Raw genomic sequence first — 25,552 nt, 5'->3', positions numbered from 1 at the left:
GGGTACTATGGGGAAGGGGGGAGAGGAGTGCTATGGGGTCATCTACTGGGGGCACTAAGAAGGGGTATGTTATACTTGCAAATTATGGGGGACACTGAGGGCATCTACTGGAGCATTTTATACTGGTACATTATGGGGGGCACTAGGAGGAAGGAGGGTGTGGGGCACTATAGGGGCATTTACTGTGGGCACTATATAGGGGTATTTTATACTGGCACATTATGGGGGCACTATGGGGACATTAGCTCACCTGGGGCATTACAAGGGGGTATGTTTTGCACATTATAGGGATAATTATTTCTACTGGCAGGGGGGGGGGGGGCATTATGGTGGGCTTTATTACTCCCCCATGGTATGACCCCCTAGTAGCAGCACCAGCCTCTCCCTGCTCTGCTATCCCTCTGCCCCTTCTCCAAATCCTTATTATGAAATCTTTCTCATTAGGATAAAACACATCAGCTCCGCCGAGCCCCCCGGTCAAAGTGTTGAAGTGGTGTCCGAGATGCCCAAGGGCCAAGCAATTGTAGGTTTTCATGTGGAATAGGTTTGTTATACACATATAGCATACACTGTGCCACACAATATACAGTATACCTCTACACTGAGGAGTCTGTTCTATAAGCACCATTGTTTTGTGGCGGTGGACAGAAAATAATCTGGAAGTGCCCCTCCCGAGACCAGGCTCTGGATCCGCTACTGATATCAGTTGCCCTAAACTTTTAATAGACTGAACAACTTTGCAGACAAATGTGTTCAGAGGCTCTCTGACAACTGACTGCAACATATTTGTTTGTACAGTACATGCAGGCAAAATAGGGGTTTGAGTCTGAAAGTTCCTAAAGAGTAGTCAAAGACAAGCTACCTTATAAAGTACAAATGAAGATCCTGGTAAAACAGCTTAAATACATACATAGCCTAAACAAAGTACATTTGCTTAATGAAGTAGAAAGAACTTGATGCAACAGATTTTCTCCATCTTTATTTTTTCCTATAAAAACTCTTGAAAGATTTCCAATATTAAAATAAAAATAATACAAGACCAAATTATTTATGCATCATTAGCAATACAGTTTACAACCACTGAGCTTGGTTTAAACCCATTCACTTTGCTTGATACATTAATAAATACTTTGCAGACAAACAGTCTGATAGTTGAGCTCATAGTTTACTTTTAAATGTGTCCATAACTCGTGAACCATTAAAATGCAAAATTAGCTAAAAAATATCTTGCGAGAGACTCATGTCACCCAATCTCAAACTGGAAACTGTGACATGAGAAGTCTGATATCAATGTGGTTGACACAAAGCTGTCCCATTAATGCTTTACCTCCCCTTCTCCTTATTTAATGGCATTTAATACCTTTAAGGCTATTGAAATCGCCTTTTCCAAAGATAATATACATTTTATTCCATGTTGCCAATGGAGATATGAAATTAATTTGCAAGAACAAATACTGATATGAAATGGAGGGAATCAAATACTGTGTGGAAGACCCCAAACTCTAAACATCTGTTCTAACAAATATAATGGACATACAAAGAATGTAAATGCAGTACTGAGCTCCCAGTGGAGACTATTCTAGAACAATGGAAAAAACAAGATCTGCTGTAGTGTTACTTATTTCAGAATTAAAAAAAAACGAAAACATGGAAGAGTGAAAGCTAGTACTAGTCCGGCATCTTTATCAATGATGTGGCAGTGCAGATAATACAATACAAAGTATTCAAAAAGTGGGTTTAACCACTTCATGCACATCAAATGTTAAGTTTGGTCCTAAGAAGAGCCAATGCTGGTCCAGAATGGGTAGCTTGTGGAAAAGGACTTTGGCAATAAAAATATATATATATATAAAAAAATAATAAAAAGAAAATTATGAAAAAAAAATCTTTGTAGTGATTAGTACAGATCAGGGTCATTCTGTAGAACATAAATTACTAGAGACCTCCAGTTATTATTAGATGTTGCATTTTACCTCAAGTAGATTTGTTGACAGACATCCTGCATTTCCTAAGTAGCTAGGGTTGGATGTCCATGATTCTTACGGGTTATATTTTTTTTCCAGCCTGCACACACATAAGCCTTATATTGAAGCTGTCCGGTGGTCAGCAGTGTCCTATATAAATACTCATCGTCCTACCGAAGACACTTGTACCTGTGCATGACATTCACAAAACTTAGGTTCTCTGACAAGCCATTCCAATATCCCAGATGTAATGATGTTTACGCCCTCTGTATATTTGTAACTGGTAAATTTTCCATTCCATGCTCAAAAAATACAAATCATTAAAAGAAAAGATGATTCAAAAGTAGGAAACAATAAAAAAAAAAAAAATCCTCATTCCACCCTTAACATAAAATACATACATATATATAATATATATATAAAATATACAGCTTACAGATTCAACGTTCCGTAAAGTTTCTGAGGCCAGTGCTCAGTCTCTCAACACACATCATAAATACAGTATTCATTCCCCCATTATTTTTATGGAACTAAAAACACAAAATGTCGATAGGAAAGAGAAAGAAAGGGGAGCTCCTCCATAGATTATTCACAACATGGACTTCTAGATGATTCCACATCTTTTGCAGGAGCTCCTAATGGTTTAGCACAAATGGTTTAACACACTCAAAATACAGACAAGGTTTGATGGATACAGCTGTAAATAAAGTTGAATATGCCTAGAAACAGAGTATGTATGTGTTAAAATATAAATTACTGTCTATTCAGATGCCAGTGCTACCTTTGTGTTGTTCAAAGCTGCAACCATACAGTGTCGTTCATATCTGTATTTTGAGAGAAACACACTTGTTGCACACCCAAAAGATGTTAAAATACTGGATTCACTCAGTGTATTAAAATCAGGAGCAATAAATTCCTTATAGGAACAACCTGGGTTAAAAAGATATTTTGCTAAGAGCATTTGGCCAGTGCCAAAGGTGCCTTACAGTGGCCATGTTCAAAGTTCAAGGAAGGAGTGTGTTTAGAGATAACTGCCCCACAATGCACTTCTCTCTCCTTTCTTCAGTAATAACTTGGCGGGTCATGTGGCTCCAGCTTCCAGATAACTCTGCAGCTTACGGACTGTTGTCTCATCCAGTGAGAAGAGGTCAAAGTCAAAAGTCGTGTTTGTGACATTGAAGTGGCCGGTCTCTTCTATGAGGTTGACAATCTTCGAAACAGCAGCAAAAAAAGACCAATTGCGTTAATTTATTTTAAACATAGGCGATAATAGTGCTTATCATCATGGAACTGTATGAAATGGTTTTAATTAACTGTCCCACTGACAAACAAGCATGCTTAAAATATCCACATTTATAAATTACAAGTGCCATAAAAAAATCAACCGTTTAAATGGTCACTAACTTTTCATCAAATCAGTACTACAACCGACCATAAGAAACTGTACAATATATTTTATCAGAGAAATATGTTTTTTCTTCTGTTTCCCACTGAAGAATCAGATTACACATGTTAATACAAGTCTAAGGAGGGGGCGAGGGGAGTGAGCAGGAACTCAGATCAGGAGAGGCACAAACAACCAAAGATAGTTTATGTCTCAGCCCAAGTGCTTTATTCAGAATCCTACAGGTCACTTCTCTGTAATATTCTCCATGACCTGCTTCTGAGTGAGTGTGAGACTTATGATGCAGATTCTCCTGATTTCTGTCTGCAGTGGATGGCAGAACTAAAGATCTAGCATCAAGAGGATAAAATTGCTAAACAAAATGCCAGATAATGATATAATGGCCAGATAAATTGTTATTCCTCAGGTGCACGCATTGTACTATTGATTGAAAGGTTAGGTGCACTTAAAATCAATTCTTTATGACGGGGGAGTGGCCTGGCTCGGCATGTGAGGACGCTGAAGCTCGTTCTCCCGGATCCGTCCAGTACTGAGCCACACAAGTCCCCAGAAGGGCGATATTACTTACAGGAGGCTGGGCAGGCAAGGCAATACCACCATGACGCGCCAAAGTAAGAAGGATGGGAAGGAGAGCAGGCCTGCAGTGTGGGCAAAACAAGATGGCGCTGGAGCGGGGGGAGAGCAGCGGAGGCGGCGGCGCGCCTGGAGCAGTTCGCAAGACTGGATCCCACAAGTGCCCCAACTGAGCTACAGAGGGGAGACACCAGGCATTGGGTGGATCCCTTCCCCCCCAGTATAAATAACCCTGAGGATAAAGAGGGCCAGGGGGCCGTTGGAGAGGACGCAATAAACATGGCGGACGCTGGTGGAGACGACAGTGCAGGGCCTGCACAAGAAATGACCGAGCCTACCATCACTGATGTCTTTAAAGCTGTCACCAACTGCAGCACTGCACTTATTTCCCTCAATACTTAATATGGGGAGCTTGCAAGATATATGTCCTTCCTCAGAAATTATCTAAGGAAGGTCTCTGAGAGAATTAAAGAAGTGGAAGACCGGGTGAGCTGCTTGGAAGATAAGGCACCTCCTTTAAGAAAAGATCTAGGAAAAGTGGCCCATGATGTTTCTTATCTGCTGAGCAAAGCTGACGATTTAGAAAACAGGCTTCGCAGGAATAATCTGCACCTTGTGGGCATACCGGAGAAAGCAGAGGGAGAAAATGCTGTGGTCTTTTTTGAGCAGTGGCTGACTGCAAAGTTTGGAAAAGACTCTCTGTCTAATATGTTTGCTATTGAAAGAGCTCACAGGGTGCCCTTCCAATCCCTCCAAGACCAATTCTGATTAAGTTGCTGCATTTCAAAGATAAAGACACCATTCTGCGTAAAGCAAGGGATCACGTGGATTTGTTAATAGATGGCAAGTCTTCATCTTCCCGGATTTCTCAGTGGAGGTGCAAAGGAAAAGAGCAAAGTTTGTGGAACTGAAACGTCGCCTGAGGGAGCGCCAGCTACCATATTCAATGTTATATCCATCTAAGCTGAGGGTCGTGGCGGAAGGAGTGATTCACGCCTTTGATATGCCTAATGCTGTGGTGCAATGGCTGGAGTCCACAGACCCACTGATGGATTTTGAGTCTCCTTCTGGATGACCCCGAGACATCAGGAGAATGAGTGGGACTAACTCTACTGTCAGAAGTACCGCTACCTCTGGCGATAAGTATTTCAGGGGGACTGTGTCTTTAGCTCAGAGTGCGGTTAGGATATCCGGGACTTTGACTTTTCAGTACAATTATTTAGGGTTTTATAGGGAGGTAAATACAGTAAAATGCACTATGTTATGTTATATGGTATTGCACTATTTTAGGATAGGATGCCTGAATGTTACGTATGCAAGAATAGTCCGGGAGGAGAATGAAATGGAAGCGGAGTAGCCTGAGATTTTCCCCCTTTTTATCTGTTTGGATACATTTCTTTTACATAGGCTACAGTTTTACAGCTGGTATTGCACTACTCATCCCTTGGTCGTAATTAATCGGGTGTCGCAATGGCACTATATTGTGTTACAAAAGTTGTTTTGTTTGCCGTGTTCTTGGGCTGGGTGCCAATATTCAGCCCCAACTCTCCAATGAGAGTCGTAAAAGTTATTATAGCGGGGGAGGGGAGGAGGGAGGGTTACCTCTGTGCAGTCTCCTCAACTAGTTACTGGAAGATTCCGCTGGGCGGGATTTATTTCGGGAGTGTGGTGGCGAATATGGTCATCTGGGAATGTTTTATCATTTTCTCTAATGTAATATGGGGACCGTAGACCTTATATCGTGGAATGTCCGGGGGGAGTCTGATGTCACTAAACGTTTTGCCCCATTTGAATTTTTTAGGAAGCTACCGCCATCGCTGGTTGGCCAACAAAAAACACACATGACATCTGACAGTACAATGGCTTCACAAGACGTGTATGGGCTGGGAGTATCATTCGGTTCATTCAGTATTCCAGGGGGGGTGAGCCTGCTTATCCATAAAAAAGTACCTTTCACTCCTATCAAAGAGGGATGATATGTGGCGGTGCGGTGCTTATTACTTAATGTAGAATGTGTTATAATAGTGCTATATATACCAGCGCCCTTTGAGCACGGCCCTGCAGTTTACAGAAGACTGCCCACACTTACCCTTATTGATTTTGGGAGATTTTAACTCATACTCCAATATAGCATTTGACAAATTTCCTGTACGAGATCCGCTCCCAGCCCATACAACAACTCCATTTGGTAGACTAATAAAAGAACTTGGTCTTTCCGATATATGGCGACTTAAAAATCCCTTGGCAAAGGAATACTCTTGTGCGTCCGCAACATATACCTCATTATCTAGAATTGGTCTTGCACTTGGTAATGACAATATGTTACCCATGGTTGCTGGGTCTCGGTTCCATTGTAGGACATTGTCGGACCATTCTCCGTTGCAGGTTACTTTAGAAACTGAGAGGTGCTGGCAGTGGGAGCCCCAGCATGTGGCGCCTGAACCCATTCTGGTTAAAAGTAATAGATCTTAATGATGTCAGGAAACTGAGGGAGTTTTATCAGTTTAATGAGGGAACCACCTGTGTGGATATAGTATGGGACTCAATGAAGGGATTCTTAAGAAGTATATTTAGCAAAAGTATAAATATTATTAAGACGCGCACTGGGAGAGGAGATGCAGAAACAAATGACTAGTAAGGAGGCTGCATATGTTGTGGATCCCTCTGGGGTTACACTGGGTATTGGAAAGCTGCACAGAAGGCAGGTATTGGAACAGGCTGCTAATAAGCGGTCTTTTAAAAAAATAAAAATAAAATTATAATAAGAAATACTATGAGGAGGGCGAGAAGGCAAAGCATATACTGGCGATGATCGCTAAAGCTCAACAGGGATCTACATACATGTCGTGCTTACAAACTACAGAGGGCAGGACTATAGACGATACACATGGGATATTGGAGATTTTTTAAGGGATTTTATGAAGCTTTATATAAAAGTAAGTTTACATACACGGAACAGGATCTGGAGGGTTTCCTGGACGGGGAGGGACTGCCGGCTTTATCTGCGGAGGAGAGGGACAGGCTAGATGCTCCCCTTACTTTAGAAGAACTACAACAGGCGGTGAGCGCAATGCCAAACGAGAAAGCTCTCGGTCCTGATGGGTTGCCTCTGGAAATGTACAAGGAATTTGAGGAAGATATGCTATATAACCTGTTGGAGGTATATGAACAAGTTTATGAAGTGGGTAGGTTACCCCCATCAGGGCCGGTTCTAGGTGAAATGGGGCCCTGGGGCAAAAAACAATAAGGGCCCCCCCCCCCTTCCACATGCACATTTCTCCAGTCCAACTGACTCCAAACAGAACCAGGGCCGCAGGGCGGGCTAGTACACTGGCACGGGTGAGATGGTGCCTGGGATGGATCCGATCCAGTTTAATCAACCAACATACCAAACTGGTAGGTTGGTTGATTAACCTGGATTGGGATCCATCCCAGGCACCATCTCACCCGTCCCAGTGCCAGTGTACTACTAGCCCGCCCTGGTTCTGTTTGGACAGTTGGACTGGAGAAATGTGCATTTGGGGGGGCCAGTTACTGATAGTACCAGTAAATGCCCCCTTCCCCCCCAAATGCATATTTCTCCAGTCCAACTACTGACTCCAAACAGAACCAGGGCCGCAGGGCGGGCTAGTACACTGATGTACTAAGTGAGTGGGATTTGGGAAACTGGGAATGGATGGATCCGATCCAGTTTAATTAACAATAAGTTTAACCAACCAACCTACCAGACAGTAACTGGTCTGTAGACTGTACTTAGTTGGAAGTGGAACTTGGCTGGCTGCCTGTCTTCTGTGGGCGGCGGGCCGCGGGACTTCCCTGGCGCTGGCAGAGTCAGACTGTGGGCTGTCGCTGGCTGCCAATGGCGCTTGCTCCTTCTTCATGTTCTCTGCTCTGGGGTGCGGAGCCTGTGGCAACGTCAGCCAGACGCGAGACGTGCCTGCCTGTGCCATGCATGCCGCTCCAGTCGTCTCGAATCTCTTAAAGAGACAGGCGGGGGGGGGCCCCACCAGTCCAGAAAGTTTAATTACATTACTCAGCGCCACCACACTGTCCTGTCCGTCCCAGTCCCACACAGAAAAGAATTATAGAATAGTAGTTGCGGGCCGGCGCTGGGGGCCCCTAAGGAGTCGGGGGCAATTGCCCCCCTTGCCTCTATGGAAGCGCCGGCCCTGACCCCCCATCTATGTATGAAGCCACATAGATGGGGTAACCGGAGAAGGATCATAAACTGTCCAAGTCATACTGGCCTGTCTCTCTCCTTAAGTCAGCTGTCAAGATATTGGCAAAAGTATTGGCGACGCGGTTGTCCCAAGTAGTCAAGTCGGTAGTGCACCTGGATCAATCTGGATTTATGCCGGCGGAGTCCACTGCTATCAATCTGAGAAGAGTATTTTTAAATCTCCAGGTGATCTAGCTGATAAGGCAGTGCTATCATTGGACAAGGCATTTGATAGCGTATAATGGAGATACTTATGGGCTGTCCTTAAAAAAAAAAAAAAAAGGGATTTGCATCATCTTTCATAGCCTGGGTCCGACTTCTGTATGCTGCTCCCACTGCTAGGATTAAAGTTAATAACGAAATGTCAAATAGCTTTAAATTAGAGGGGAGTACTAGGCAGGGGTGACCATTATCTCCATTGCTTTTCGCGGTGGCAATAGAACCATTGTCGTCCATTTTGAGGGGGTTCCAAGGAGATTCAGGGGTTCAAGTATGGGCGAGGAGAGGAACGAGTGGCTTTGTATGCTGAGGATCTTTTATTGTTTGTTAATAAGGTAATGGAGCACTTGTCCCCAATAGTGAGAATTATAAATAATTTGGGGGCTTTCTCGGGGTTGCCCATTAATTGGTTTAAGTCGGCGCTGCAGCCTATGATCCATCGGGAGGTCCCATCTAGCCTGGTAAATATCCCCATTTTATGAGTGACCAAATTTAAATTTTTGGGAGTGTGGGTCACAAGAGATGTTAAAGAAGACCTTTCACCCGAATAAAGTATCTAAACTGACTATATAGACGTGTAGAGCGGCGCCCAGGGATCCCCCTGCACTTACTGTTATCCCCGGGCACCGCTCCGGGGATAACAGTAAGTGTTAGCTCATAGCCTGGCTATGAGCTGAGCGCTGCGATTGGCCAGCGCTACAGCATAGGAGAAAGAGACGCCGGCAGGTTCCCCTGGGTGGAGCCTAACTATGAACATACCGGAGGCTATAACCGGAGAATGGAGCAGCGCCCGGGGATAACAGTAAGTGCAAGGGGATCCCTGGGCGCCGCTCTACACGTCTATATAGTCAGTTTAGATACTTTATTCGGGTGAAAGGTCCTCTTTAAGGACTATATTGTTACTTTATTCACATTTGACCCGCTAACACGTGTTGAGACACAATAATCTGAATATTTACAATTGGTCACTAGGACCATTAGTGGTCTCTGGGTTGACACGTGTTGCTGAATTACTAGTACTAAAAATTAACGTTTTTTTGCTTGTCCTTAAAATGATCTAGAACTAACATGGTTAAAATTATCAGCTGTGCCTGCTCTATTACTATTAGTATTGTATAGTCTGAATATTGTTGTGAAGCCACTAGGGGGCAACCTTCACTTGTATTTCCCTGGCTATCTCCACTACCTCCACGTAGCAACTTCCGTGCTCTGTTTGGTGCACACTGTTAGTTTCACAGTGCGCTACCTTTGGATAGCGAGTGTCCTCCTGTGTTCACTTTACTGTTTACAAATGTATCAGACCACCTTGCGTGGCTTGGCACTAACTGGCTAAAATGTCACATATCACTCTCTGCCCCCCGACATGTTTCGCCAAACACTTGGCGTCTTCAGGGGTATGGGCAGTGAATGTGTTGGGGGCGGGACCAGGCTTTTAAAACCTCCCTGCGCGCGTCACAACTCCGCTGGCTAATGTGTATCTCTTTTACTATTCAGTGCGGTATTCGGCCAATCAGTGTTCGCATTTCATGAAGCATTAGATGATTAAGTCCTCCCACTTCTTTCTCCACCACTCGGCACTTAGCTGCGCCGTACGTCCTTGCGCACGGACTCAGTAATGATCGCAAGTATCTTCTATCATTGCGCATGCCTGGGCACTTAGTGGTTGATTCCACTCTCTTCCGATGTTAGTGCGCATGCGTCCAGACTTAGTGCTAGTCGCACATATCGTCTGTTATTGTGCATGCCCAGGTACTTAGTTACTCGTGGTGTTGATGCGCATGTGTCAGGTCTTGGATTGAATTCTCCCTTCTTATCTACAGTGCTTTCTAGTTCTTCACTTATGTGCCGGCTGGGTCCCTCTCATCAGTGCGCATCTCTAATTTGTAAGTATTATTTTCTGCTTGATGCCACGGTTTACTGCGCCTGCTCGCGATAATATAGCACGCCGGTATGTCATACTACTGCGCATGTGCTGGGACTTTGTCGCTGAGGAATCTGCCATAGTTACTGCTATCCCTGGCAGGGCTTTTGACCTGATGGATACTTTATTACAAAATTATGCCTTCCATCCTCTAGCAACCCGATTGAATAGCCCCCTCCCATGCTCGCCTGAGAGAGCCGATCTTTCTGGACTACGCTGCCAACGATATATTGGTACTGAAAATGCTCTACCATTTAGCTGCCCGGTCCCAAGGGCTCATTAGGGCATGGATGCAAGTTTTACAATGTCCTTTATCTATTTACTTGGTATAACTATAGGGTCCTTCTACTTGTTTGTATCTTACATCCCATATTTTAACCCTAAAGGGAGTGGGTTAAATCTTATTTTTCTTCTCCTATCATTGCTCATCTTTTTTATATATTACCGCTTTGTCTGGGTAGTGCCCTGCATATCCTGCTCTACATCAATCCTCTCTTCTATATTTTGCAGATACCATGAATCACCCAACATCGCTGCATCTCACCCAATGCTCACCAGGTATGTATATTTTCTTATATTATATTTTATTTTTATTTTGTACCATAGTGTATTTATTTAGGGTTTTTAGGGTTATTTTGGAGGAATCCCTCTAACATCACTCGGTTACATTTGCAATATAGAGATACATCTTTACTTAGTTATATTGCAGGTTTTAAAGAACTGGGTAACCGCCCTACTCATCATCATCATGTGGTTCTAAAAATAGTCTATCTCTTAAATATTTTATCGTTTTTAGAAATTGTTGGAATCTCTCTCAAAGAAACGAGGCATAAGTAAATCCCTCATTCAGACTGTGCGGAGCTAGGCTACCCAGGCGATATATCCACCGAGCTTCCTCCTGTTGTAGCCTCTTGTCCAGGTTGCCCATTCTTGGGCCTAACTTGAGTTTTTGGATCCCCCATACTTTTAGGCTCTGAATGTTTCCATTATGTTTATTTTGCACATGTCTTGAAAGGGGTGTATCACTGAGGGTATTAATAGTGCTGAGGTGTTTAGAGATACGCCTTCTAAGTTCTTGTGTGGTTTTTCCCACATATATTTTCGGACAGCCACATTGTATGGCATATATTACTCCCATAGATTTACAGTTTATATATTCTTTGATCTGGTACTTTTTGTTGTCAACTGGATTTAAAAATTCCTTTTTTGGTATAATTTTCCCGCATGAAACTGCAGTCGCCACATGGGTATGATCCCACCGTCCGGAGCCAGGTTGATTTCTCTTGTTTTTTACCCTGGGTAAAGTGACTATGCACTAGTTTTTTTATATTCTGCCCCCTCCTATATGTAATGGCTGGTCTAGGGGTAATAATCTCTTTTAGTTCATCATCTGAGAGCAATATATGCCAATGTCGTCCCAAGATATTGCATATCTTATAGTGTTGTCCATCGTAATTGCCTATGCATCGTACTACTTCCTTCTTTTGATTTCCAGGTTGTTCACTACCACGAAGTAAGATAGTTCTATCGCTTTTTTTGGCCCTATTATATGCATAATGCAAGTTTTTTTCCGGATATCCTCTTAGCAAAAATCTATCATATAGGAGCCTACACTCTTCCTCAAACCTCTCAGTTGTGGAACAATTCAGTTTCGCCCGAAGGTACTGCCCAATTGGGATTCCCTATTTAAGGGGGGTAGGATGGTGACTTTGCCAATGTAAGAGGCTGTTTGTAGAAGTAGGCTTCCTATATATAGTGGTTTTGACGCTGCCGTCGTCCTCCAGGGTAATCATAACCAGGGTAAGGGCTCTTTCACACCTGCGTTCTTGTCTTCCAGCATAGAGTTCCGTCGTCGGGGCTCTATGCCGGAAGAATCCTGATCAGGATTATCCTAATGCATTCTGAATGGAGAGAAATCCATTCAGGATGCATCAGGATGTCTTCAGTTCCGGAACGGAACGTTTTTTGGCCGGAGAAAATACCGCAGCATGCTGCGCTTTTTGCTCCGGCCAAAAATCCGGAACACTTGCCGCAAGGCCGGATCCGGAATTAATGCCCATTGAAAGGCATTGATCCGGATCCGGCCTTAAGCTAAACGTCGTTTCGGCGCATTGCCGGAGCCGACATTTAGCTTTTTCAGAGTGGTTACCATGGCTGCCGGGACGCTAAAGTCCTAGCAGCCATGGTAAAGTGTAGTGGGGAGCGGGGGAGCAGCATACTTACCGTCCGTGCGGCTCCCCGGGCGCTCCAGAGTGACGTCAGGGCGCCCCAAGCGCATGGATCATGTGATCACATGGATCACGTCATCCATGCGCATGGGGCGCTCTGACGTCATTCTGGAGCGCCCCGGGAGCCGCACGGACTGTAAGTATACCGCTCCCCCGCTCCTACTATGGCAACCAGGACTTTAATAGCATTTGAAATGCTTTCAGTACACTTGCGTTTTTCCGGATCCGGAGTGTAATTCCGGCAAGTGGAGTACACGCCGGATCCGGACAACGCAAGTGTGAAAGAGGCCTAACATGTACAGTGCTGGCCGGAACTTTAAACATAGCCCCGCTGCTCGTCTGAGCAGCGGGCGCCATAGCCGCTGGGTGCCTGCCGTTTCATACCTAATGTGTGTGTCGCAGACTTTTAACCTTTCAGATGCCGCGGAATCTGGATGTAGTGACCACGGAATCTGGATGTACTAAAACCCAAAAGCGGATCGGGGAGTTGGAAGTATTGTGCAGCAGCTTCAGGCCGGGTTCACACGAACGTGTGTGACCCGTGCCTGTGCAGCGGCCCGCAAATAGCGCGCCGTAATGCACGATTGCCGGCCGTAGGTCAGCCGCATCGGATCGCGGACCCATTCACTTTAATGGGTCCGCGATCCGGCCGTTCCGCTAAAAGATAGGACTTGTTCTATCTTTTAGCGGAACGGAAGTACGGGACGTAATCCCACGGAGGCACTCCGTAGTGCTTCCGAGGGGTCCCGTCCAGTGCGGCCGTTCCGCGATTCCGGATTAGCGGACCCATTGAAGTGAATGGGTCCGCATCCGTGATGCGGAATTCACACGGAACTGTGGCCGTGTATTGCGGCCCGCGATTTACGGGCCGCAATGCGGCCACAGATCAAGTGTGAACTTAGCCTCAGTCCTATGGAATGAACTGAAGCTGTCGCGCATTAGTTCCTATGGAGCTTCTTTTCATACACTCCAATTCTAATGCATTGGAGTGTATGCAAGAAGCAATGTAATGACTGCTTGTTATTTTTTGGGAACTATAAAATACTTAAAATAAAAATTAAAATCGCCCTCCTTTCCCAAAATGTAAATAAAAAAATTTAAAACAATGAAAAACACATAATGGTTATCACAGTGTGTGAAAACACCTATACTATTAAAGAAAAATATTTTTCTGATATGGCCGTTTTTTTTGTCGTTTAACCTCCCATAAAAAATTAAATACAAAAAGTGATCAAAAAGTGTTACACACTCCAAAATGGCATTAATGAAAAGTAAAGATCGCCCCGCAAAAAATGAGCCCACACACTGTTCTGTACACAACACAAAAAAAAAGTTACGCTATATGGGTTAGAATATGGTGAGAAAAAAAAACGATATTTTTTTTTCAAAGTTTCCAATTTTTTTTCCCAGTATTAAAATGCAAGAAAAAGTATACATATGTGGTAACGCCGTAATCGTACAGTCCCAGAGAATGAAAGTAACAGGTCAGTTTTATCGTATAGGAAACTCTGCAAAAACAAAACCCATAAAACTACTGTGGAACCCTCTGGGGCTGAACTTTTTTTAAATCTATTTTTTTATTTTTTATATTAATATTTCGCCTCAGCAAAGGAATGGAGCCTTGCAAGTTTGCTTCAGTAGCTTCGATTGGAGAGAGGGAACCCTTTCCCTATAAATTTTCAGCATCTGAAGGGTTAAATGACCGGGATCAGAATGATCACTGCCAGTCATATATGGAGTGGGTTCAGCTGGTGAGTCCACATATACATTCCATTAACACAAATAACATACATGTATGTGATTTTACATTAAGGAGTTAATTATTTATTAGCCTGTGGTTAACTAGTGAATCCTGACAAAATCGATTCTGTTGTAAGATTTAGTAGAAGTTATCCAAACCCTCGCCATTCTGCAGACTAATCTTTAAGCGGTTTTCTCATCTCAGACAATAGTCTAGAATATGCTCTCATTGTCTGATAAGTGCGGGTTCCAACTCTGGGACCTGCACCTCTCTCTTAGGGTACATTCACACGACCGTGTGTAATCCTTTCCGTTTTGCGGTCCGCAAATAACGGAACAGTGTGTCCGCATTTAGCGGACGAATGATTTCCGTTTGTGTTCCATATGTCTTCCGTTTTTTACGGTCCGCAAAAAACGAAAATAAAAAACAAAAAACTAAAGTGAGAGAGAGAAAAAAGAAAAAAGTTGTCATAGTTGTCAAGGAAATACGGAAACTGATCCGCAAAAAACAGATGACATACGGAAACCATTCCGTATGTCATCCGCAATTTACGGATCCATTGACTTGAATGGGGCTGCGGACCAATATGTGCGGACAATAGTAGTACAAGCTTGATATTTTTGCGGACTAGAAATGCGGAAACACTGATTGTTGTCTGCACATTTTTTTTTTCACCCATAGGATGAATGGATCCGCATCTATTCCGCAAAATGCGAAACGGATGCGGATCGGAAGCGGATAGAATTATACGGTCGTGTGAATGTACCATAAAACACAGCCAGCAAAGTGAAGGAGGGTGCCCTCCATTTTATTTCTAATGTGGATTAGATGTTGACCGAAGTAGTAGTGTGCATGAGTCCTAAGGCCTCATGACTGTATTTTGGTCTGTGTCCAATCTGGATTTTTTGTGGATTGCACATGGACCCAATAATGTCTACGAGTCTGCAAAACAAAACAAAAAACGGACAGCACACCAATGTCTTTTGTGTGCTGTCTGCATCAGTGTGGCTGGGCTGCAAATTATAGAACCTGTACTATTCTTTTCCGTTTTGTGAATAGATTTTTAAAATAATATATATTTTTTTTTTACTGTGAGTCCTGTGAGAATTGCAGGATGCACACAGACCGAGTCTATATATCCGCAATTTGCAGACCACAACAAGGATACGGTCGTGTGCAGGCGGCCTAAGGCCGACCCTATAAGGTCAGGTTTTGATCAAGCTTTCAGATGCAATTTTGAAGCTAAAACCAGGTGTTGACTGCAAAGGGAGAGAATGATTCTAAAGAGCAGATTCTACTCATCTTCTTTTTGACTCCACACCTGGTTTTAACGTCAAAACTACATCTGAAAACCTGATCAAAACCTAATTGTGTAATAGCAGCCTTAGGGTCCCTTTACACGCGGCAGATTTTGTGACAGAAAATTATGCGACTGAAAATCAGTTCCATTCACCTTAGTATGGCTTGCAGAAACCCATGTGCTTGTTGCCCCATTCAAATGAATGGGACTGATTTTTAGTTAAAATCTGCAGCGTGTGAAGGCACCCTTATGCCTCATTTACACGTCAGTGTTCAATCAGTGTTTTCCATCAGTGATTGTGAGCCCAAACCAGGTGCGTCTCTAAACACAGAACTGGTGCAGATCTTTCCCTTAGGGTCTATTCACACGTCCGTGGTGTGTTGCGGATCCGCAACACACCCGGCCGGCACCCCCTATAGAAATGCCTTTTCTTGTCCGCAGCTGCGGACAAGAATATGACATGTTCTATCTTTTGCGGAGCTGCGGACCGGAAGCTCGGGGCTGAAACCCAGAAGTTCGGGGGCCGCGCTCCGCAAATGTGGAAGCGGAGAGCACATAGTGTGCTCTCTGCTTCACGTCCGGGCCCATAGAGAATGAATGGGTCCGCACCCGTTCCGCAAAATTGCGGAACGGGTGCGGACCCTTTTGCGGACGTGTGAATGGACCCTTATACCTGATGTCTGTGGAGGCTCCAATCCTGGTTTGGGCTCACAATCACTGATGGAAATCACTGACTGAACACTGACGTGTGAATGAGGCTTTAGGCAGAAGCAGGCTACCTCAAAGCAGGAGAGAAGAAATTTCATGCAAGTGGGAATGCTGACTGGGATCTATTTTTTTCAGACTGACAAATAATAGGTCAAGAGAACACAATCATTCTGTACATGGACTTACCTGTTGTAGGACGTTTCTCTCTCGAAGAGCCATCAGTCTTCTGTGCAGTTCAACTAGTTCATCTGTGTATGCCTAAAACAGTGAACATTGAAGCATTTAAGACTAATAGTTCCATCACAATTTTAAATACCAAAGACATTATAAACTGGATCGCTCAGCTCACCTTATCATAAACGCCTTTCTTCAACATTTTGTCAGACTTGCTGCAAGTCTCAGGACTTCTACGGCCAGTGGTCTATGTACAGTAAGTAAAAATACAAACAAAGCTGAAGTGGCAGGTAAAAACAAGCTGGAGACTGTTTGGCAGGTTTTTATAACACTCAGTAATCAACACAAATGACAGAAAGTGCTTCATGCTAAAAACCTATTTTTATTTTGTTTTAGTCCCTGAAATACTGAAGATCATGATGTACATTAATAACATAAGAACACTGATGTGTACAGAAATGCCATATTTATATGAATAACTTATTAGGATAAATTCACATTTGTGTTTAGCATCCTGTTTGGGGTCATTCAAAATTTCCTTCGCTTTTGACAGCGAAACTGCAGTAACAGGGCTATTCTTGCTATAAAAACAAAAGGAACCTGGACACAGCAATATGGCCACTGTTGGAAGGATATGAAGGAACGTTATAGCACAAATTTGAACAGGACCTTTGTGTTGTACTCACAAAACAGAATCCGTATAAATCTAACTACATACATTATGAAGTTATTGTATTTGGGTCTCATAAAATGTGATCACATTACTCCATCATGATCATGGAAATCAGTTCAACAATATTCTTCTGGGCAAGTGACAGTTCAGGACACAGACAAATCAGCTACTTGGCTATGCACATTTGAAATAGCCTGCCGGAACGACTACTGGAAGTGTGAAAGTAGCCTTAGGATAAGGCCTAAGGCTTACACTTTTTTGAAAAGTGGTGAGAGTAGTGGGAAAAAAATAAAAAATTAAAAAATACACAAAATTTGAGCAAATATGGCTTGCTAAAACCTCTGCAGATTTTGAACTTCCTGTTAACATTGCAAAAGCGTTTTTTCCCTCTGATTCAGTTCTCTAAGAATTTTAGACATAGTGTAGTAGGGATCATGACATAAAGCAAACGTCTAACATTACACATTTTTTTTCTGAACAGAAGTAATAACTGAACTGTTCCTTTTGATACTGTATTTGAAAATGTAAATAGTGTGGCCTTTATACATTCAAATATGTGCAGACTGCAGTGACCAGACCTGAAAAAATGTGGATGGACCTGTAAAGGAAAGATTACGCACCCGCTTCCCATTACTTCAGGCATGCAATACTCCACTGGGATCCCTTGATGTCAACATCTGGTTTGACATGGCTGCTGCAGCGACTAGCTTCCATTACATCATTACAAATGGACGCAAGGGAATCCGGTCTTGGCTATGGCCAGTGATAGGCTATGACAATATCAAATCATACATGTATGTTGACATCGAGGTCTGGAGGAGAAGAAGCGAGGAGCTGGTGTCGCAAGCATGTAGGTAATCTTTCCTTTACAGGTCTGTTCAAACTTTAAAAGAAAGGCATTGACAATATACACTCACCTAAAGAATTATTAGGAACACCATACTAATACGGTGTTGGACCCCCTTTTGCCTTCAGAAATGCCTTAATTCTACGTGGCATTGATTCAACAAGGTGCTGATAGCATTCTTTAGAAATGTTGGCCCATATTGATAGGATAGCATCTTGCAGTTGATGGAGATTTGAGGGATGCACATCCAGGGCACGAAGCTCCTGTTCCACCACATCCCAAAGATGCTCTATAGGGTTGAAATCTGGTGACTGTGGGGGCCATTTTAGTACAGTGAACTCATTGTCATGTTCAAGAAACCAATTTGAAATGATTCGAGCTTTGTGACATGGTGCATTATCCTGCTGGAAGAAGCCATCAGAGGATGGGTACATGGTGGTCATGAAGGGATGGACATGGTCAGAAACAATGCTCAGGTAGCCTGTGGCATTTAAACGATGCCCAATTGGCACTGAGGGGCCTAAAGTGTGCCCAGAAAACATCCCCCACACCATTACACCACCACCAGCCTGCACAGTGGTAACAAGGCATGATGGATACATGTTCTCATTCTGTTTACGCCAATTTCAGACTCTACCATTTGAATGTCTCAACGGAAATCGAGACTCATCAGACCAGGCAACATTTTTCCAGTCTTCGACAGTCCAATTTTGTTGAGCTCGTGCAAATTGTAGCCTCTTTTTCCTATTTGTAGTGGAGATGAGTGGTACCCGGTGGAGTCTTCTGCTGTTGTAGCTCATCCGCCTCAAGGTTGTGCGTGTTGTGGCTTCACAAATGCTTTGCTGCATACCTCGGTTATAACGAGTGGTTATTTCAGTCAACGTTGCTCTTCTATCAGCTTGAATCAGTCGGACCATTCTCCTCTGACCTCTAGCATCCACAAGGCATTTTTGCCCACAGGACTGCCGCATACTGGATGTTTTTCCCTTTTCACACCATTCTTTGTAAACCCTAGAAATGGTTGTGCGTGAAAATCCCAGTAAACTGAGCAGATTGTGAAATACTCAGACCGGCCCGTCTGGCACCAACAACCATGCCACGCTCAAAATTGCTTAAATCACCTTTCTATCCCATTCTGACATTCAGTTTGGAGTTCAGGAGATTGTCTTGACCAGGACCACCCCCCTAAATGCATTGAAGCAACTGCCATGTCATTGTTTGACTAGATAATTGCATTAATGATAAATAGAACAGGTGTTCCTAATAATTCTTTAGGTGAGTGTATGTACACATCTTTATATAGGCTACATAATCACACTCCTAAATGAGTCTACTTTTCCTTAAGTCAATATACAGCACACATGTACAACTTGGTAACAGGCCAGGTTTTAAAGACATCCTGCTGGAGCACAGATTTGAGTGTATTAAAGGGCAGCTAAACCTAAAATATATGTGGATTCAGTATTAACCCCTTAAGGACTCAGCCCTATTTCACCTTAAAGGGTTTCTACCACCAGAAATACTGTTATGTAGCTGACTGACATTAGCGATGCCCTAATGTCAGCACTACATAACAGTATGTTTCTAACATTAGTCCCTGCAGCCGTTTTTGTAAAAAATGCACTTTTATTATATGCTAATGAGCCTCTAGGTGCTATGTGGGCGTAGAATCAGTACCTAGAGGCTCCGTCCACTCACCCATTATCCCGCCCAGGTCCTCTGTTCTGCCCGCCCCGCTCCTCTTGATTGACGGCACGGTCCACCACATCGTTGACGAAATCCTGCGCCGTTCACTTCTGTCTTCGGCGCAGGCAGTGAATGATGCGCTCCTGGTGCCGGATTCTTCACTGCGCCTGCGCCGACTACGTCACAGTGAGGAAGCCGGCATCAGGAGAGCGCCATTCACTCACTGCGCCGTGAACGGCGCGGGATTTCGTCAATGATGCGGTGGACCGTGGCATCAAACAAGAGGAGCGGGGCGGGCAGAACAGAGGACCTGGGCGGGATAATGGGTGAGTGGACGGAGCCTCTAGGTGATGATTTTACGCCCACATAGCACCTAGAGGCTCATTAGCATATAATAAAAGTGAATTTTTTACAAAAACGGCTGCAGGGACTAATGTTAGAAACATACTGATATGTAGTGCTGACATTAGCACATCGCTAATGTCAGTCAGCTACATAACAGTATTTCTGGTGGTAGAAACCCTTTAAGGACTTGGCCATTTTTTGCAAATCTGACCAGTGTCACTTTAAGTGGTGATAACTTTAAAACGCTTTGCCTTATCCAGGCCATTCTGAGATAGTTTTTTCGTCACATATTGTACTTCATGACAGTGGTAAAATTTGTAAAAAAAATATAATTTTTATTTATAAAAAAAAATACCAAATTTACCAAAAATTTGTAAAAAAAAATTTAAATTTCCAAGTTTCAATTTCTCTACTTCTATAATACATAGTAATACCTCCAAAAATAGTTATTACTTTACATTCCCCATATGTCTACTTCATGTTTGGATCATTTTGGGAATGATATTTTATTTTTTGGGGATGTTACAAGGCTTAGAAGTTTAGAAGCAAATCTTTAAATTTTTCAGAAATCTTCAAAAACCCAATTTTTAGGGACCAGTTCAGGTCTGAAGTCACTTTGCGAGGCTTACATAATAGAAACCACCCAAAAATGACCCCATTATATAAACTACACCCCTCAAGGTATTCAAAACTGATTTTACAAACGTCGTTAACCCTTTAGGTGTTCCACAAGAATTAATGGAAAATAGAGATACAATTTCACAATTTCACCTTTTTGGCAGATTTTCCATTTTAATAATTTTTTTCCAGTTACAAAGCAAGGGTTAACAGCCAAACCAAACTCAATATTTATGGCCCCCGATTCTGAAGTTTACAGAAACACCCCATATGTGGTCGTAAACTACTGTATGGGCACACGGCAGGGCGCAGAAGGAAAAGAATGCCATACGGTTTTTGGAAGGCAGGTTTTGCTGGACTGTTTTTTTACACTATGTCCCATTTGAAGCCCCCCTGATGCACCCCTAGAGTAGAAACTCCAAAAAAGTGACCCCATTTTAGAAAGTACGGGATAGGGTGGCAGTTTTGTTGGTACTAGTTTAGGGTACATATGATTTTTGGTTGCTCTATATTACACTTTTTGTGAGGCAAGGTAACAAGAAATAGCTGTTTTGGCACCGTTTTTATTTTTTGTTATTTACAACATTCATCTGACAGGTTAGATCATGTGATATTTTTATAGACCAGGTTGTCACGGATGCGGCGATACCTAATATGTATACTTTTTTTTATTTATGTAAGTTTTACAAAATGATTTCTTTTTTGAAACCCCCCAAAAAAATCATGTTTTAGTGTTTCCATAGTCTGAGCCATAATTTTTTCAGTTTTTGGGCGATTACCTTGGGTAGGGTATGATTTTTGCGGGATGAGATGCCGGTTTTATTGGCACTATTTTGGGGTGGGTGTGACTTTTTGATCGCTTGCTATTACACTTTTTGTGATGCAAGGTGACAAAAAATAGCTTTTTTTACACCTTTTAAATTTTTTTTTTTACGGTATTCACCTGAGGGGTTAGGTCATGTGATATTTTTATAGAGCAAGTTATTACGGATGCTGCGATACCTAATATGTATACTTTTTTTTATTTATGTAAGTTTTACACAATAATATCATTTTTGAAACAAAAAAAATTATGTTTTAGTGTCTCCATATTCTGAGCCATAGTTTTTTTTTATTTTTTGGGCGATTGTCTCAGGTAGAGGCTCATTTTTTGTGGGATGAGGCGACGGTTAGATTGGTACTATTTTGGTGGGCCTTTTTGATCGCTTGCTGTTGTACTTTTTGTGATGTAAGGTGACCAAAAAATGGTTTATTTACCATAGTTTTTGTTTTTTATGATGTTCATCTGAGGGGTTAGGTCATGTGATATGTTTATAGAGCCGGTCGATACGGACGCGGCAATACCTAATATGTCTATTTATTTATTTTTTACTTTATTTGGGAAAAATGACGTTTTTGTTTATTTTTTCTTGAAACTTTTAATTTTTGAGGGGGAAAACTTTATTTTTTAAACTTTTTTTTCACTTTATTTTTTGTTCCACTTTGGAACTTCAACTTTTGGGGGTCTAATCCCTTTTACAATGCATGCCAATACTTCTGTATTGGCTGTATGAGTAATACTGTGTGTATTACTCATACAGCTTCCGGCCTGTGAGATCCAGGGGGCTGGATCTCACAGGCTCTTCACCGGAAGGCAGCGCAGATGCCTAAGGAAGGCATCGCGCTGCCTTCCATGCCATCGGGTCCCCCCTACAGCAGCATGGGGACCCGATGGCACCTCAGATTACCGCCGCCGCATAAGGTAAAAGCCGCAAACCGCAGGCGTTGTGACAGGATGCCCGCTGAATGATTTCAGCGGACATCCTGTTCCGATTAACCCCCGCAGCGCCGCAATCTAGTTTTAAACTTAGGACGTACTGGTACGCCCTGGGTCCTTAAGGACTCGGCAAACATGGCGTACCGGTACGTCCTAAGTCCTTAAGGGGTTAAATGGCATCATGCATCGTTCACAAATATATCAGTAATGGGACCATACACATCAGATGTGGGTTGTGGCAACATTCTAATGTCAATGACTCCAACAGAAGATTGCTAGAAGACCTAGCAAAAAAGTCCCCTTTCACACGAGTGAGTTTTCCGCGCGGGTGTGATGTGTGAAGTGAACGCACTGCACTGAATCCTGAACCATTCATTTCAATTAGTCTTTTTTTCATGCCTCAGCTCTGCGTTGCGTGAGAATCGCAGCATGTTCTATATTCTGCAACTCTCACACAGCCCCATAGAAGTGAATGGTGCTTCAGTGAAAAATGCATTACATCCGGATGTAATCCAAATGCAGTCTGGGAGCAACGCATTTTTCACTGATGGTTGCTAGGAGATGTTGTTTGTAAACCTTCAGTTTTTTTTCAAGTGTGTGAAAAATGCATCAAAATGGATTGCGTGTGCACAGAAAAAAACTGAACTGAACGCAATCACTGACTGAACTTGCTTGCAAAATTGTGCGAGTTTCACTGAACGCACCGAGACACAATCCATATCGTTTGTGTGAAAGAGGCCTAAGGCTTCTTTCACACTTGCGTTAGGCTTGTCCGGCAGGCGAACAGCCTGCCTGATCCATACTAATGTTGGCATGCGTGTGCTGCCAGAAATCTGCTCCGGCCTTATTCACTATAATGGGGACGGGCCGGATGTGGCCGCAGCACAGCAAAAATGCAGAGAGGCGACTGGTCAAAAGCCACAGCCTGCCGGACAAGCCTAATGCAAACCGCTAACTTTCTGTACATCCCAACAAATGTATGCTCATTAATGAGGATTCTTATGGTTACTGTTCAAGAAAAAGATCATACTGAAGGAAATCTGCCTCAGCCATCAATAAACTTGTTTTCTTGATCGATACTAGTAATCATACCATTTACTTTAACAACATTCTAGATTGATACACATGAGGTTATGAGGCAAAATTATAATATGCTGCACCCCAATACAAACCAGTGCCTGTGATCCGTGGATTTAAACCTAACCCCTCAATTCACATAATTTGATAGGCATAAAGATTCTTCTGTAATCTGTTTGGGGTTTCAGAGAATTTACCATTCTATCACAATTCCCCATATTGTACCATAGAACTGCCCCAAAAGTAATTTTCTAGGAAATAGGGAAGTCATTTCTACAAGAAAGAACACCATGACAAGTATTCAGACCAATTGGGCAAGTTCCTGTCAATCAGAACCACATACATAATAGTTATAGTTTACAACTATAAGTATTATAGTCACCATGCCTATAGTCCATTTCAGGTGAGTCCTTCACGTGTATACACTGTCACTCTACTTTCACACCAGCGTTTTTGCTGGTACCGTCATGGATCAGCAAAAACACTTCAGTCACGATAATACTGTACAAACGCCTGCATGCTTTTTGAAGCATTCCGTTTCATTCAGTTCAGTTTTGTCCCCATTGACAATGAATGGGGACAAAACGGAAGTGTTTTTTTCTGCTATTGAGATCCTATGACAGATCTCAATAGCGGAAAGGGAAAGCACAGATGTGAAAGGAGCCTAAGTCACAAATAGAATGGGCAAGTGTTTTTTGCCCTCAAACTATGTATGGAAGATTGTTGGATCAGCAAATACAGAAAGAAGGTATAAAAAGCTCAGACCGGTAAAATAAGCATCTTAACTATGTTTGTGATTGCAGCAATAGCTACCTGTAAAAAACATTATGGGGGGGGGGGGGGATTCTCAAACTGGTGTAAAGTAAAACTGGCTTAGTTGCCCATAGCAACCAATCAAAGGGGCTGTGAAAAATGAAAGGTGGAATCTGATTGGTTGCTATGGGCAACTAAGCCAGTTTTACTTTACACCAGTTTGATAAATCCCCCCCCCATAATGTTTGCAGCAATAGCTACCTATAACAATCACTAACATAGTTAAGAGGTTTATTTTACCAGTCTGAGCTTTTTATACCTTCTTTCCATATTTGCTGATCCAACAAGTATGACTGTGCCTTTGCACACAAATTTTGCATAAAACTGATTTGTGTGGCAATGCACTTAAAATGGCCATGCATAGCAGATGCATCCAGCCGAAGCCTCCAATTTCACCAGGAGCAGCAAACCATCAAATATGCATGTTCTCTGGAGATAAACCACCACCAGGGGTGCCTGGAAGTGGCTCTCTCCATTCAGACTTCTCATACAAACTTTCACATGTATGACAGGGGCTGGGTGTGATTGTCACCGGACTAAAATGTATGGGCACCTTAATACTGATTGAAGTGTCTGAAAATAACTATGCGACTTTTAATTTGTGAATCAACCCAATTGTTAATTGTGGAAAATGTCCTAAAAGTCTTATTAGCTACTGGAAAATGGTATTTCAGATATAGGTTCTGGAAGAAAGTCAGAAAAAAGTGGCTTGTTACCTTGCTGTTCGATGGAGGCAGCTTCTGTATAGGGGTACCACCACGGCTGGGAGCACACGAGTCGTCACTACTGTCACTATCGCTGTCACTCAGACTCACCCTGTGAAACAAACCGGTATCACTTTACTTAAAATATGGTAGCAGACTAAGATGTAATGGTTGAACAGTGCAATCCTCCGAATCGGTCACTGTTTAATGAGTACTAGACAATAATACACTTCTCAAAATAAGTCTTGCAAAAGTTTTGTTACATGCAAAGCAGTCTAAGGTTCTGTGTTCGTGATGAGCGAATTGATTCGTACAAAATTGATTTACTCATTGCAACAAATTTTACATCTGTGAGGGAGCGTCCCTCTACAGATGAATGCACCGGCATATTAACATTGCTGTACATCTCCCAAACATGATAACCTTGTGAACGTGCCATTACTGTGAGTATGCGAGTAATGGAGTAAAGGTCTGGATTCCATGGATCTTTTTAGGGCTCCCCAGGACATCTTATTCGGAGGAGAGGTAACCTGAACAGAGCTGTGGTGGGGGTGTGAAAATTTTTATCTTCGCAGGTTTGC

At 42.8% G+C, this 25,552-nt stretch overlaps 1 protein-coding gene across 2 annotated transcripts in view; it reads right to left on the bottom strand.

Moving 5' to 3' along the window:
- Nucleotides 1-961: 961 nt before the first annotated feature.
- MLLT1 (MLLT1 super elongation complex subunit) overlaps nucleotides 962-25,552 on the bottom strand; it is a 285,107-nt gene continuing 260,516 nt past the window's right edge. For both annotated transcript variants that reach the window (XM_040417782.1, XM_040417783.1), the window contains exons 9-12: nucleotides 24,984-25,083; nucleotides 16,628-16,699; nucleotides 16,465-16,536; nucleotides 962-3,174 (exon numbers count right to left, since the gene is read on the bottom strand). In XM_040417782.1, coding sequence (XP_040273716.1) covers nucleotides 3,046-3,174; nucleotides 16,465-16,536; nucleotides 16,628-16,699; nucleotides 24,984-25,083 — 373 coding nt within the window. In that variant the 3' untranslated portion in view covers nucleotides 962-3,045. The remainder of the gene's footprint in view (nucleotides 3,175-16,464; nucleotides 16,537-16,627; nucleotides 16,700-24,983; nucleotides 25,084-25,552) is intronic.

The sequence above is a fragment of the Bufo bufo genome, chromosome 2 (genome assembly GCF_905171765.1).
Source record: "Bufo bufo chromosome 2, aBufBuf1.1, whole genome shotgun sequence".
NCBI classification, from domain to species: Eukaryota; Metazoa; Chordata; class Amphibia; order Anura; family Bufonidae; genus Bufo; species Bufo bufo.
Note: the sequence above shows the minus strand (reverse complement) of the source record. Positions and strands in the feature narration are given on the sequence as shown.